This window comes from Podarcis melisellensis (genome assembly GCF_964234715.1).
Source record: "Podarcis melisellensis genome assembly, chromosome: 10".
In the NCBI taxonomy this organism is placed as follows: Eukaryota; Metazoa; Chordata; class Lepidosauria; order Squamata; family Lacertidae; genus Podarcis; species Podarcis melisellensis.
This window is the reverse complement of record NC_138542.1, coordinates 52231995-52248255: the sequence shown is the minus strand read 5'-3', so window position 1 is coordinate 52248255 and position 16261 is coordinate 52231995. Positions and strand designations below refer to the sequence as shown.

General features: G+C 43.2%; 1 protein-coding gene across 2 annotated transcripts in view; it reads right to left on the bottom strand.

Moving 5' to 3' along the window:
- NT5DC3 (5'-nucleotidase domain containing 3) overlaps window positions 1–16261 on the bottom strand; it is a 36670-nt gene that overhangs the window by 18952 nt on the left and 1457 nt on the right. For both annotated transcript variants that reach the window (XM_081928299.1, XM_081928300.1), the window contains exon 2: window positions 3683–3867. In XM_081928299.1, the coding sequence (XP_081784425.1) occupies window positions 3683–3867 (185 nt within the window). The remainder of the gene's footprint in view (window positions 1–3682; window positions 3868–16261) is intronic.

The following is a 16261-nucleotide window of genomic DNA, read 5'->3' as shown; positions in this document are numbered from 1 at the left end:
CAATTAGATCGTGTATGTGAGTGTAACGACCTCCGCTCACTGCAACCCCCAGCACCGCACCAAAATCTGCTCTGGAGGGCTGGGGGAAGACCCCCTGATATCTGGGAGGGGGGGTGCAAGGAGAAGTTCCATTGTGCTCATGGGAGGTGTTCCACTCACACAATGATTCAACCCAATGGCTCTGCAGTGACCTCATAAATTTACATGACTCGTATCCAAAACAAAACCTTAAGGCTCCTCCCCTCCTCAAAGTTGGCAACTCTTATTTAGGAAGGTGCAAGGACAGTGTCCCAAACTCTGTAGTTCTGGGCTTCTCCTCACTTTAGTGTCAAGGGATGTGGGTCCCAGCTGATCCCTCTACTGAATTCATGGATGAAGTCCTTGTATGGACACAATAATTCGGTGTACATGGACTCGCAAAGATCATGGCCAATGGAAGGTTCAACACTGATAAGGGCAAACAGTGTGAATATGTGCTCAGAAAACAAAGCTTCTGTCCTCAGCCTGGCTACCTCTTCAATTTCTAGCTTTGCATCCCTACAACTGAAAATCATACATGTTAATTAAAAACAACACTTCTATATATTCTGTATAATCTAATACAAAAGGTGTTCTCTTTGAACCCCGCAAATATCTTTTCCACACTTTTTTCAAAACACTACAACAGTGGCAGAACTCTCAGGGAAATTGATCTGCTTATTATTATTTTGCTAGGAAAGTTTGATTTACAGTGCTCAAGCATTTCTTATGTACTTGGAGAGGTGTGTGTGCATCATTTTACCTGAATGTACTTCTTAGTCAGGATCATCTGTTGCCAAATTATAGCCTCCAACTGAAAGCAACCATGGCATTTTTACAGAAAACTATGGCTTAAACTAACACCTACCCACAACAGGAGGCAATGATATCGCTCTCCTGGCTTCAGTGATAGCCATGCAAAGCCTCCTGAGTGCAGTGGGAGCGCTCCTCCCGCTGCGCTCAGGAGACTTTGCGTTGCTTTCGCTGAAGCCAGGAGAGCGAGAGGGGAGCCCCTTCCATTTCTCCTCCTGCTTTGCTGGAGAGGCGCTGCGCAGAGAGGGAGGGAATTTTTTTTTTCTTGTTCTCCTCCTCTAAAACTAGGTGCGTCTTATGGTCAGATACATCTTATAGAGCGAAAAATACGGTAAACATTGCCACCAATATTTTGCTGAATTGCAATACTGTATACCATAGATATATAGATATGATCAAATTTCTTATTTACTTCTGCAGGGATATTTATAGATGTATATATTTAGCCACTGACCTTTGGACTGAAATGCAGAATTGGAAGCGTCTAACGTATTCATTCAGGAGTTCAATTCAAACAGTGGAAAGGAATAATCAGATGCAGCAGCACAGAGAGGGTTAAGCACGGGCATTTATACCAGTGCAGTAAAGCAACTTTGACTCAGAGGACATTATAAACAGCAGGGCTCCTACCCTCAAATATAATTTTGTGCTGTGCCGCAAGCAATATGTTAACTGAGATAGCGTTAAAAGCCAATTTCCCCATCTCATCTTCTTTCAATCAGATAAGGAACAAGACAGGACTTTCATGATTCTACAGAGGCCTAAGCATCTTTTCAAGAAACTGCAAATTTTAATTTTACTCCTAATCCTCCTCTAGTTAATTATAATTCCCCTTCATTGTATTATTTATTGCTACAATGAATAATCTTAATACATAAACCAAATGAAAAAAGAAGCTGCTTTTGTTTGTAAAAGTGAGCATGTGAAAAAACTCAGCTTCTGAGCCAAGTGCCACTGTAATGTATTCATTTCTGTGAGCTCCCTATTAGATCTAGGACAAATCACCAAAGGTGCCAAAGGAGCTACTCTTATATACCATAGAAGCACAGAAAGCTGCCTTATACTGAGTCAGACCATTGAACCATCACTCAGTATTGTCTGTGCCAAGGTTTCCCAAACTTGGGTCTCCAGCTGTTTGGACTACAATTCCCATCATCCCTTACCACTGGTCCTGCTAGCTAGGGGTGATGGGAGTTGTAGTCCAAAAACAGCCAGAGACACTTGTCCGGCAGTGGTGCTCCAGGATTTCAGGCAGGTGTTTTCCCAACCCTGCACATGCAGGAGCATGAACCTGGGAGCTTCTGTGTGCAAAGCACATGCCCCACCACATCAGCATCACCAACAGAGACCATATGTAGGACGTTATTTATTGCAAAAGGCAGACCCCACCTTTCAGAAAGGTGTTTGTCTTTCTGTTTTATGCCTTCTAACTACCTGAGCTCTATAATGTCTTCAATACCCAAAATATGATTTATTTATTATTTTTTTAGTAACCAACAGCATAAACTTTCCCTCTCAAGGAGAAACATTGTTTTGCCCCGCAACGACTAGCTTTTTTGCTTGTGGAAAGTTCTGGATCCTGACAGACCAATCCTACGCATCTTTACTCAAAAGCAAATCCCCACTTGGCTCAATGAGATTTACTTCCAAGTTAGCGCATCTGAGATTGCAGCTTTTACATTCAAGTAGATTAGGGTGGGGAACTTCTTCCAGGCAAAGGCCACATTCCCTCCTGGGCAACGTCCAGGGGGCAAAAGTGGACAGAGCAAATGTAAATTTGGCCTTCGTTCTATAGGCTAGTTTCTACACACATACACTCCTCTCTATCCTCCATCTAGGCAAAGAATACTTTCAATAATACCTTCTAGTCAGGCAAAAACCCTCAAGGAGGCAGAACCAGCGAGGTGTGCAGTTCAAGAGGGTGTATGGACTGGGAAGAGTCCTGAGGGCCAGATACAATGAGTCATTTGGCCCCGGAGACTTAGGTTCCCCACGCCTTAAGCAGAGGATTACACACATGAACTGATACTGAGAAAGCTAAGTAGAGATCTTACTCCTATCTATGTATACATAATTCAGTAGTGCTGAAAGACAAGGGAGTTGTATTACCAAACATTTCGGACTGAGTTGCGAGGGTTGCATGAAGACTCTATTTTAGCTGTAAATGGATATCGTTTTAATTACTATAGCAACCAGCTGGTATGCAAGCTTGTTCATGAAATATATGCATTTCAGAAATGGGCAACCTGATTTACAACTGGATCTCATGCCCACGGGCAAACTTTGGGCATGTGGAAAGCCCCATTAACAGGCGAGGTTTGGAAGCAAACCCCACACGTAACTCACAAAGTGGGGATTGCTGACAGCACCAATCAGCTTCGACAACAAGCCCCCTTGCCTGTACTTGGGGGTTCCTGATGGGGAGCGCCACCTTGCAGCCAATCCTAGCCAGGTTCACTCTCAGCAAGCCCTGCTTGCAAAGAAGCAATTACAACCAAGAGTTCACTTTCAGCTTCTGATGCTCTTCCTTTGTAGTTACATCCTTCCCTGGCCCACACCTGGGTGAGGGATAGCTCAGTTGGTAGAGCATGAGACCCTTAACCACAGGGTGGTGTGTTTGAGCCCCACATTGGGCAAAACATTCTTGCACTGCAGGGGGTTGGACTAGATGACCCTCGTGGTCCCTTCCAACTCTACAGTTCTATGATTTTAAGTCAATCTGCACTGACAAATAAGCACTAGGAAAGGAAGACAGCAGAAGATCAAGCTCCTGGGGTAACATTACTGCATACTACTTTTACAGGTATTCATACATTTAAAACATGTACTTCCACCCCCCCAAATATCTTACCCGGTGTTCATTTATCAAAAGATCCCGAGCAGCATTGAAGATCAATGTGTGCAAATGCTTGGAATAGAAGACAAGTGTGTAGTCATAATCAAAGCCATAGATTTCTATGTCTGAGAGACTCATTTCATTGTTTGAAAAGATCGCATCTGGATTCAGCAAGTTACTCATAATGGAAGGAACCAGGTCTGTGGGAGAGAGACATAAACACACAGGGAGATTTTCTAGATTTTTCAGAAATAAGACGTCCCAGCAAAATGACAACAAAAATGTATTCCAAAAAGGGATGGGTCTTGCAAGATACACACATTAAAGGTAAAGGTAAAGGTACCCCTGCCCGTACGGGCCAGTCTTGACAGACTCTGGGGTTGTGCGCCCATCTCACTTAAGAGGCCAGGGGCCAGCGCTGTCCGGAGACACTTCCGGGTCACGTGGCCAGCGTGACATCGCTGCTCTGGCGAGCCAGAGCCGCACACGGAAACGCCGTTTACCTTCCCGCTAGTAAGCGGTCCCTATTTATCTACTTGCACCCGGAGGTGCTTTCGAACTGCTAGGTTGGCAGGCGCTAGGACCGAGCTGCGGGAGCGCACCCCACCGCAGGGATTCGAACCGCCGACCTTTCGATCGGCAAGTCCTAGGCACTGAGGCTTTAACCCACAGCGCCACCTGCGTCCATATACACACATTACTGCAATAGTATTCATTAACAATGCACTTAAAATAAAATAAAATAATTATTTATACCCCGCCCATCTGGCTGGGTTTCCCCAGCAACTCTGGGCAGCTCCCAACCAAATACTAAAAACATGATACAGCATTAAACATTAAAAACTTCCCTAAGCAGGGCTGCCTTCAGATGTCTTCTAAAAGTAAGATAGTTGTTTATTTCCTTGACATCTGATGGGAAGGCGTTCCGCAGGGCAGGCGCCACTACCGAGAAGGCCCTCTGCCTGGGGCCTACTTGCAGTGAGGGAACCGCCAGAAGGCCCTTGGCGCTGGACCTCGGTGTCCGGGCTGAACAATGGAGGGTGGAGACACTCCTTCAGGTATACAGGGCCAAGGCCGTTTAGGGCTTTCAAGGTTAACACCAACACTTTGATTTGTGCTTGGAAATGTACTGAGAGCCAATGTAGGTCTTTCAGGACCGGTGTTATATGGTCTCACCAGCCACTCCCAGTCACCAGTCTAACTACCACATTCTGGTTACAGATAGGTAGCCGTGTTGGTCTGCCATAGTCAAAACAAAAAAAATTCCTTATACCAAGAACTAACTTAGTTGGTCTTTAAGGTGCTACTTGAAGGAATTTTTTTTGTTACCACATTCTGGGTTAGTTGCAGTTTCCAAGTCACCTTCAAAGGTAGCCCCATGTAGAGCGCATTGCAGTACCCCAAGCGGGAGATAACTAGAGCATGCACCACTCTGGTGAGACAGACTGCGAGCAGGTAGGGTCTCAGCCTGTGTACCAGATGGAGCTGGTAGACAGCTGCTCTGGACACAGAGTTGACCTGCGCCTCCATGGACAGCTGTGAGTCCAAAATGACTCCCAGACTGGGCACCTGGTTCTTCAGGGGCAATTACCCCATTCAGGACCAGGGAGTCCTCCACACCAGCCCGCCCCATGTCCCCCAAGAACAGTACTTCTGTCTTGTCAGGATTCAACCTCAATCTGTTAGCTGCCATCCATCCTCCAACCACCTCCATAGGACCTTCACTGCTCACATAGGACCTTCACTGCTCTCACTAGTTCTAATTTAAAAGAGAGGTAGAGCTGGGTATCATTTGCATATTGATGAACGCCCAGCCCAAAAGGATAATGCAATGGACTTGCAGTTCATAAACCATGTATTTCAAAAGGGACTGCATCACTCAGGGACTGCAACAGAACGAGTCGTGTGTGAATTAAGAGGCACACTATGCCCCACACAGCCACGGATCAGGGCACACGCAGACCTGAAAACAATGCAGTAAGGTGGCAGTTCTTACAGGTAAGAATCATAGCTGTCTTAAATGAACTTCACAAAGTATTCCCTTTATGCTAACCCATTGGTTATTTTCACTTACCTGTATGTAAGAATTTAGCCTGTTTCCTTTCCCACCTCTCATCTTCATTTTTGTTCAACTGCTTTTTAAAAAGAAAAATCCCCTGGCACTAACTCTGAGGATAACAAAGGCAGCACTTCATCACACACTTACCTGAGAGTAAATCCCATTGAACTCATCTATATTTATCTATTTCTTAGCCCTCTGCCCTTCACAAAAAAATCCCAGGACGGGTTTACATCACAATAAAGCTGTAAATACAATACAGATAGTGAACAGAGCAGCAGTTAATGAATTTAGGCTTGCACTCCATTCTACTTTCAGAATAATTTAAGCTGTTTATTAGTAAGACATAACGTTTATGTGTGTGTGTACACACACACACACACACACACACACACACACACACACACTTGCTTGTTATATAAACACCAAAAATTGTTTAGAAAAGCATTTACAGTGGCTTTGAAACAATTAACACAACAGAAAATATTCTGATCTAATCTCAGACACAAGCCAGAGAGGTTCAATGAAACTGAATTTCAGTTAAAAGGATCCTTCTACTGTCACCTAGAACTGGGATAGGAAACACTGTGACCCTTAAGATGTTGTTGGAATAAAACTCACATCAGGCATAGCCGATGGACTGACATGATGGGAGTTGCTACATTTTTTATTTTAAAAAAATAAATCTGGGGGGTTGCTCTCTTCCATTGTATTCCCCTCTGCCCTGCCAGGTTTTCTTCCATTCTCCCTCCAATCACTCAGCATTCTGTGGCTTCTGAGTCCCCCAAGTCCTCCCTGATCTGTTTTTGGGGTGCCCGCCTCTCTGAGTTCCCCCTCCCCTCCAAAAATATTTTGTACTTCTGCAAACGTTTTGGTTCATCCAAACCTGCTGAACATCTCCCACTAGTGTGCTGGTGGTGCCATAGATCCTCACTCAAGAGGCAGAATTTGTTATTTGTGCATAGGGTAGTTAATATTTGCAGAATGCCTTCCAAATGCTTTGGGCATGCAATCCTTAAAACAGAGCAAAATCAGAATTGTTATCTCCCACATTGCCAAAAAAAAGGGGGGTGATGAGGTTGAGAAAGAAAGGCTTGCCCTAAGACAACCTTGCATGTCCATGGAAAATGTTGAGTTTTAATAGGATGCTTTCTGGTTTATAGCTCAGTCTTAACCTCTATGTCAGCCCTCAGATCCTTTTCTTCAAACTGTTTGAGAGAGACTAGCAACGATCTAGGTCAAACAAAATAATTGCTTGGAAATCCTTACCTAATTAGGCAGATGGGAGAATATATTTTAAAGTAGTACCCAGAACCTGGAACTGCATGACGCAATCAGCATTTTTTTAAAAAAAATGCATACCAGAAACGCAGCATTTTGAAACAACCATAACTTCGCCCAGGAACATTATGCATCCACCTCACTTAGACAAAGCAAGAACAATTTGTGTATTTCTGGCTGCAAATAAAGCACAGAGCCACACCAGAAGGTTTCACTAATCTTAAAAGCTGTAAGCAAACTGCAGCCAGCCTGAAAATCCTGCTTAGACAATCTGCGTGAAAAAGTTCCCACCCATCCTAATTCATATGGGACTGTATCTTGAACAGGCACGTTACTGTGTATTTTCACAGTGATTACACACGTTCAGGAAAGTCACGTTTTTGGGTCTTGTGGTGCACTAAGACTCATGGCACAAGAACCTCTGGACCTTTCTAGCGTGGGGAGTTACAGAGCAGATGGGGAGCCAATACTGGAATAATCAAACAGATGTTTTATTGTGGAGACCAAAAAAAATAGGTGACACAACAAGGCAGCATTCAGACCAGTCCAGCAACTATTTGGTTAAATGTATGGAAGATTAGTTATAAAGTAAATGAACGTATGTCTTTCCAAAAGACAGGCATGTGAGAAGCTCAATTGGGTTAGGAGGAGATTCCTAGTGGTGAACAACACTTTGCTAGGGGACAGCATGGGTAACTTGCTTGAAAGTTGAAAGAGAGAGAAAGAATGGGTTCTGAATTAGAGAATCTTAAATGAAAACATTTTTTAAAAAAATTAATTAGAAATAATAATACTAAATAAATAAAATTAATAATGATGATAATAAAATAATAATAATAATAATAATAATAATAATAATAATAATAATAATAATAATAATAATTTTTTATTTATACCCTGCCCATCTGGCTGGGCTTCCCCAGCCACTCTGGGCGGATTCCAACCAAATATTAAAATACTGTACAGTAATACATCAAACATTAAAAGCTTCCCTAAACAGGAAGAAAAAGAAGAGAACCCCAAATGCAGACCGTTACCTACCCAATGCAGGAAGGAAAAATGGTTTCTTCTTCAGAAAAAAAGAGCCAAGAAAGATGTGGTTCAGGAGGCTATTCTCTGGGACCAGTCCACTGGACTTGCTTTTTCAAGTCTGCAGAAGCGGGAACTGAGGAGCAAGGGAAGCCCTTTCAGGTCCTTTTAACCTTGTGCTTTATGTGGATTTATTGGATAGAGGCTTGGAATGACAACATAAGGCTGTGCGTTCCCCAGAGCCCTGACTCAACTCGAGTACAAGATAAAGTTAGCAGTGGTGAACAAAACAAGGAGAAGCGTAGAAGGATGTGTGAAGCTAACTGAATCTGGGCCAACTTCAAACAAAATGGGCCAAATTGGAACAGTGATTTGTGGGTGCTTTAAAAAACAACAACAGATTAAGCTATATGGGAGAGGGGAGATTCTGCTTCCCATTGTAATTGAGAGGCTGGTCCTAAGTTGCAGGAAGTTTTCTTAAAATAAAAACCACAGAGCATGATGTTGTTCATTGCATTAAATTGAAAGAGCAGCTGTATTTGTCTTAGCACAACTCTGTGCTGATGAATGATCTAACTTGTGGGAGGGGGAATCTCTCTCCCTTTGTCATCTGTACAGTATAACAAAAATAGGCAAAGAGACATAAGGGGGCTAATACACAACTGTCCTTTCGGGCCAGGCATCTGCAGTGTTACATGGAATGCCTTGGTGACAGCAGAATAATTTTCCACAAATCATGTCGCTGAAAAGATAAAACAGTAGTTTCAAGTCACAAGCTATACTATAAAATTAATTGCAGTAGAATAACCTTCAGACTCTCAATTGCTTTAATGTTTCCGTTGTTATGCAATAATAAAGTTACTGAATGCACCTGTAGTTCTCTTACTCAAGTACTATACCCCAAGGCTATTATACTAGGAAGAAGGAAAGAAACTCCAGTGACATAGTCTCAAGGTTACAGAGTAGAAATTTGTCAAACTCTTAAAGATGCATTTATAGCTACAGCACACATACAAAGAATGGGGGGGGGGAATGGAACAGGAGAAAGCAACTGTTTAAATTTTCTCTGAAGGTGACACACCAAAACAATAAAACAAGAACATTTTATTTCCTGAGTGAACAGGACTGTTTTAAGATAATATCCTTCAAATGCTGTTTTAATTAAAATTGTGTTCTACTTAAACCAAAGGCATTCATTACAGAGATTAAATTACCTGAACGCAAATTAAAGGGCTGATGCCTAGGAAATTGGTTTCCAGTAGCCCTGCTCTATTTTAGGAGTCTATTAGGTTTTTTTACATGTAAATGGATAACAGCATCAAAGGAAATGATAATAAAAGCAGAATGCTGACGTTTGCCTGAAGATGAAATAAACCATATCAAAAGTTATTCAAATTAAGAACCACTATTTGAGATAAGCCTGTTTGAAGCTATTGGCCTCATCTGCACTATACAATTAAAGCAGTATTGGACCACTTTAAACAGCTATGGCTTCCCCCAAAGAATCCTGGGAACTTCAGTTGGTTAAGGGTTCTGAAAATTGTTAGAGAGATCTCTTCTCTGCTCCCAGAGCTATAATAACCAGAGCAATTTAAGAATCAATCATCCCAGTGTACTCCAGAAAGTATAGCTCTGTGAGGGGAGTAAAAATGTCAGACATCTTCAAAATAAGACAATGAAAATGAAAGTTGCACTCTGGTCAGAACTCATTGGGAGTTCCGGAAGTCAGTTCTTAACCCGAAGCATTCTTAACCTGAGGCGCACGTTCCCTACATAGGCCTCCCGCAGCCCTGGAAGCGGATTGCGTTCGTATCCTGGGGCAAAGTTCACAACCCAGGACACCTACTTCTGGGATTGTGGAGTTCGTAACCCAAAGCAGCCGTAAGCAGGACTGTTCGTAACCTGAGGTACCACTGTACTCATTCCTTCACTTTGTGCCTCTCCAATGCCTTCAATGAACTTGCTGCTATAGATGCTTGGATCTTTTCACTCCTAGTCAGTCTACTGCTGCAAGCAGAGTTTTCCCAGCATTAAGCCATAATATTTGGCTTCCCCAAACTTCTCCCCAGCAGCCTGCAAAGCCATTTAGTTTATAATTGCATTATAAGATGAGACCGCATGTAGCAGGAACCCACTGGGGAAAGTGTTTTGTTATGATTTACACAAATCTTTGAAGCCTGGGTTCTCTCTTGCAGCACTCTCATATGTCAACACACCAACGAATCCCTTACCCCCTCAGCAGGGCCCTCACTAGGTCTTCTTTTTATTTTGGTTGTATGTATGTTTTTTTAAAAAAAAAGTACCATAAAGTACACATCCCACAAACTGAAAATCCAACCAACAGCCTTGCCAGCCTCACTTCCATGCTTCAGATAAGGAAAAGGAAATGTCAAGAAATTTACAAAGTTTGACAAAGGGGACAAAAATGCAGCTTGGTTATGACCGGCTTTGGAGAGCATCATGTAAAGAAGTGTGATTGCCTGCAATTTTTGGAGCCACAGAATCAGAGAATTGTAGAGTTGGAATATAGAATGGACCCGGAGGGTCATCTAGTCCAACGCCCTGCAATGCAGCAAACTCCACACGTGGTCCCCCATCCAATTTGAAACCACAGTGGACACTGCTTAGCTTTGCAAATGTGCTAGCAGTTTTATGGCTGCACCATTAGGAAGCAACCCCTTGTGCTGTATATCAGAGAGAGGCATTTGTGTGAAGGCACCCTTGAACTCAGGCTCGACTTTGTTATCTCTCTAAGACCACCCAAAACTGCCCACTCTGAAGATACTCATTGCTAACCTTCCTGAAGAATGCCATGCTTTATAGATCAAAACCAGCTCCCACCTTCATCTCTAGAAAAGAAAAATAAGAATCTGGTATCATAGCCCTGATACTGCATTCTAGAAGACCAGAAGGAATTGTGTGACCTAAAGCTGGGAAAGAATCAATATACACTTCAGATAATTTACACAAGAATTTCTAAGAATTAAACATCCATTTATCACTGAGGGTCTTATGTTCACAGCCGAACAGAGGGGATGGAATCATAGAATTGTAGAGTTGGGACCACAAGGGGCATCTAGTCCATCCCCTTTTATGCAGGGTCCATCAGTACTGTCTACACTGACTAGCAGCAATTCTTCAGTGTTTCTGACTGGGAACATTCCCAGCCCTACCTGGAGGTGCCAGTAGGACCCTGCGCATGCCAAGAGCTGTTTCACCACAGAGCTACTGCCCTTTCTAGAGCAGATAGCAGACTAGCTGCTTAAGAGCCACCAAGAAGAACAAACAAGAACAAGGCACATGCTTATTGGTTTCTATTTCCTAGTAAATAGTAAACCCTGAAACAGCCAAGATTGCTAGAAACAACATCTTAAATTAGCTTCCTTTTCCCTAGTCAAAACAGCATGGCAGCAAACCTATGACTGGTTCCCCAACTAAAATTAAAATTAAGCAGAGCAGTCCAATGTCAATAAACCACTCCTGGCAAATTTCATTTCAACAACCACTAATAACTCACTGCAGAAGTTCTCCATTTGAAAGTTATCCCATGGAAGCCAAGTACCCACTGCTTTGTTAACTAGGTAAAATTGCAACAAGTAATTCACAGAAGTTCACTGCCACCACTATGTGCACGGCTACATGCAGTATCAGCTTACTGTATGTTACTTTCTATAATAAGGGTTGATCTGTCTTGCTGGCATGTTTAAAGCAACCCACACTTCATATATCTGAAAGCCAGCTTGATTCAAACTGAGAAGCCACTGCTCCTCCTAGAAATTGTTGTGAGTTTGCCTCAAGAGCTAGCCTTGGTTTTGAGCTCAGAAGCAATGTGCTTGACACATTTCAATTTCGTATTACTCTGGCCATGGTGACCCACTGAAGTGATGCTTTCACTTTTCACCTTGTATATTTGTCACTAGATAAATTCACGCATAACGTTTTTCAAATAGATTCCTTACAGATCTGTTAGGAAGTACTCAGTGTACCACTGAACAATTTGAAGCATGGAGGAAAACCAATTCAACTGCAGAACTATCCTTTATATTTCGTTAGTTTTAATGACTGGCACAAAATAAGCTGCAACCAACTCTTCTATTTTACACCTTCAAACCACCAACCAGTTCCAATTACATAAAAATAAATGTTTAGTCAAAATTAGGAAGAACTCTCTGATGGTAGGAGCTGTTCCAACAGTGAAACAGTATCTTGGAAGGTGGTGAATTCTCCCCAGAGGCTTTTAAGCAGAAGCTGGATAACCACTTATCAAGGATGCTGTAGAAACAGATTTCCTGTACCAGCAGGCAACTACAACAGAGAACTTTTCAGGTGCCTCCAAATTCTGATTCCATGAAAGCACAAAATTAAGTACTGTATCTTTTTGAATAGCTACTAAACTATACGTTGACCTTTTTAGGGGTATAAAATGGGTGTTTGAAAAGAAGCCTAAAAGCAGTTTAGGAAAATCAAGGATGCCTGGGGAGGGGAAAGAGCAAGAATGGAGACAGAGGTTTGGTTCAGACATAAACAATCTCAGTTTACCAGTCTGAGAATAAGCACTGTGTGTACATTCTTCCTCCCTTCTCTTATGCACTTTAATGCAATTAAACTGCAGTTTTCCATTACACCCAGGAAACTGTGATTTAAGCTGTGACTATAATCCTGGCTTGCCAACTACAAACAAAGTATTGCATTAAGTCCCAAAGGGAAGGGGGAGGAGACAGTGTGTATGCACATGACTTATCAGCCCAATAAACCATTGCCCATGGTTTATTGGATTAGGATTTTTATATATGAACCAGCAAGACTGAAAAATAACCAGGTTTTTTTTCAGCCAGAACTCACTGGAACTCAGTTCCAGCACCTCTGAGGTGCCAAATGTATAAGATAACAAGCATTTATAAGATAACAAGCATGCATGGTGAGTTCCGGCACCTGTTTCTGGAAAAACAAAAAACGTTCAATCTGCCATGTTCCGCCCCTGGAAATCCATGCATGAGAATCATGTGACTGCTGCATCACTTAGATTTTTATATAATTTGTACATAATCATAAGAAGAGCCCTGCTGGATCAGACCTAGGGGATATATAGCCCAGTGCCCTGTTTTGTTTTGCACTGTGGCCAACCAGTTGCACATGGAAAGCCCAGAAGCAGCCCATGAGCATAGCAGCACTCTGTCCACAGGGACCAATATAAAGAAGTACAGTGCCTCTGATCCTGGAGACAGCGTATCGCCATCATGACCAGTAGCAACTGACAAGCTTATTTTCCATGAATTTGCCTAGTGACCTTTTAAGTTGGTCGGTGCAACCAACTATTTGCAGCAAATTCCAAGGTTGTTCCTTTTGCCTGCCCTGTCTCTCCCCTCATTCAGTTTCACTGGATGATCCCAGGTTCTCGCATTATAAGGTGGGGCAGAAGCAGCCAGTCTTGTGCCACTTTCTCCACACCATGAATTTTATAAGCCTCTGTCATGTCTTCCTTACTCACTACAGTGCTTCTCAAAAGGAATCAATTCACACATTCAGAAGAAAAATCAAGTGTCAAGCATACTCAAGTGTTGTACACTGATGTGTGAAATGGCCAATGGGATACTATACCTACAGTAAACATTTGTCGGTTACTCAATAGGAAGGGAATAAGCACAGATGCAAATTATTAAAGAGATGGAAACTTGTAATTTCCCAATACAATTTAGACTTATTTACACCTCTTGTAACAAAGTTTTTCAAAGCCTGTTAGTTTCTTAAATTGAGCTTCCCCTCAAAGGCTCATACAAGCACTTTTGCATGTGGGAGATGTATTATTCTATCCAGCAGCACTTGCAAACACTCCACATTTTGAAATGAGAGCTCACTGATTACCACACTGGCACAGAAACACTATTCATTTAATTTCATTTAACATTAAAAAGCCTCCAAGAAATCTGCCATTTGGACCACACGGTTCAGAGGACCAGCCCAAACAGAATGGTTTTTGCCCATTTTATCCAGTGTCTAGGGCCCACGTCATTCAAGACAAGACACTGGTTGGACACTGTGAGAACAGGATGCTGGCCTAGAATTCAGCAGGCCGTTATGTTCTGATGACGTTGCACAACAGCTCCCATTATATCTAACCACTGGCTATGCTGGCTGGGACAGAGAGGAACCAGAGCCCAACAACATGTGGAGGGCCACAGGTTCCTCATCCCTGCTCTAGAAACATGTATGTGGAGCACTTTTTGTAGCATTTGTAACCCACCATTCATTAGAAATTGAAGGGCTGGTTACAAATGTACAATCAAAGCAGAAAATATACAATGTCACAGTAGGTAACACAAATACTAAAAGCTAGGTAGCAACAATAGCCAATGTTTGAGTAAATAAATAGGCCTTCACCAAGTGCCTAAAACCAGTCAAGGTCTGAGGCTCTCTCTAACATCCAGAGAAAGCAGATTTGATAGAATGGATGCGCTACCACGGACGACTTTCCTCCAGTTGATCCAACCACTCAGAGCCCCTTAAGACCACGGTATTCGACAACAGTGGCGCAGCGTGGGTTGTCAGCACCCGGGGCAAGGCAAGTAATTTGCACCCCCTAACTCGTGGATTTGCACCCCCTAACCCGTGGATTTGCGCCCCCTAACCCCCAGATGTTGCGCTCGGTGTGGCCGGCCCCCCTGCACCCCCCACGCTACGCCACTGCTCGACAAATACTGACCTCAACAGTCCACACAGCAGAGGTTGACAATAATTGTATCACTGCAAGCCATACAATTTGCAAGTCCTTTCTCTTCGCCAAGTATCACAGAGCAAAATGCCCTCTTTTCAGGAATGCTGCTTTCCAGCCTTCTGGTTTTGCACTAGTATACCAAACTAAAGGTAAAGGTAAATGGACCACTGACCATTAGGTCTAGTCGTGACCGACTCTGGGGTTGGGGCGCTCACAGTGGCGTAGCGTGGGTTGTCAGCACCAGGGGCAAGGCAAGTAATTTGCGCCCCTTAACCCGTGGATTTTAGTAGGGGCAGAGAGCTGCAAGTGCGAGCGCGCCCCCCCAGATGTTGCGGCCGGTGCGGCCGGCCCCCCTGCACCCCCCACGCTATGCCACTGGGCGCTCATCTCACTTTACTGGCCGAGGGAGCCGGCGTACAGCTTACAGCTTCCGGGTTATGTGGCCAGCATGACTAAGCCGCTTCTGGCGAACCAGAGCAGCGAATGGAAACGCCGTTTACCTTCCTGCCGGAGCGGTACCTATTTATCTACTTGCACTTTGATGTGCTTTCGAACTGCTAGGTTGGCAGGAGCAGGGACTGAGCAATGGGAGCTCACCCCATCACAGGGATTCGAACTACCAACCTTCTGATCAGCAAGTCCTAGGCTCTGTGGTTTAACCCACAGCGCCACCCGCGTCCCATACCAAACTAGTTGTGTGGAAATAGTGCCCTATAGATACGCACACATAACTTGTTATCTGACATTTTGCTGGCACCTCAACTCAGACCTGGAAGGGAAAAATAGTTACTGCATATTCAAAAAGGAAATTGGTTGCTCATTTAATCTAAAGTAATACATTACTCATCACTGCCACACGTCTTATTTCATTAATTCTATTACATTTATTTCCCACCTTTTTCCATCATGGAACCCAAGGCAGTGTACAGTGTATGTCTAAACCCAGACCTGCTTAGTTTCAGCAAAGTGGAGGTCTCGTGTACCTAGTTTAGATGACACATAATGAGCACCTTTTGACGGATGAAACTGCAACAAACCCAGGTTTGCCCCCAAGTGGACTTTCAACCGAAGTAAAAACAAATCCCACTACCCTGACAAGCTGGTCGATATTATTTGCTTAATTCAGCCCTTGTTTTCTTGAGGTGCTTGGCTGGAAGCCACCCACCCCAATTTCCTGATCTCAACTGCATTTCTTACATTAAACAAAATAATTTTCATTTCTTGCAACTTTCTCTGAAATAAAAAGAATAAATAAAAAGGCCACCCCATGTGTAATTTCTTTCCTGTTGATTATATGACTCCAAACACTACCCACTCATGATCCCTCAAATTTCAGTCTGGAGTGGACCCTTCAACAGAGCCCCTATTTTATGTGGCTGGAAGTGACTGCAGCCATGCCTAATGCTTAACAGAAACCATTATGTTGCCCACAACCCAGCAACAAAACACCTTATGATATCTTCTGACAGGACTGGGGAAGCTTTAATCCACTAGATGAACTGCTACTTCCATC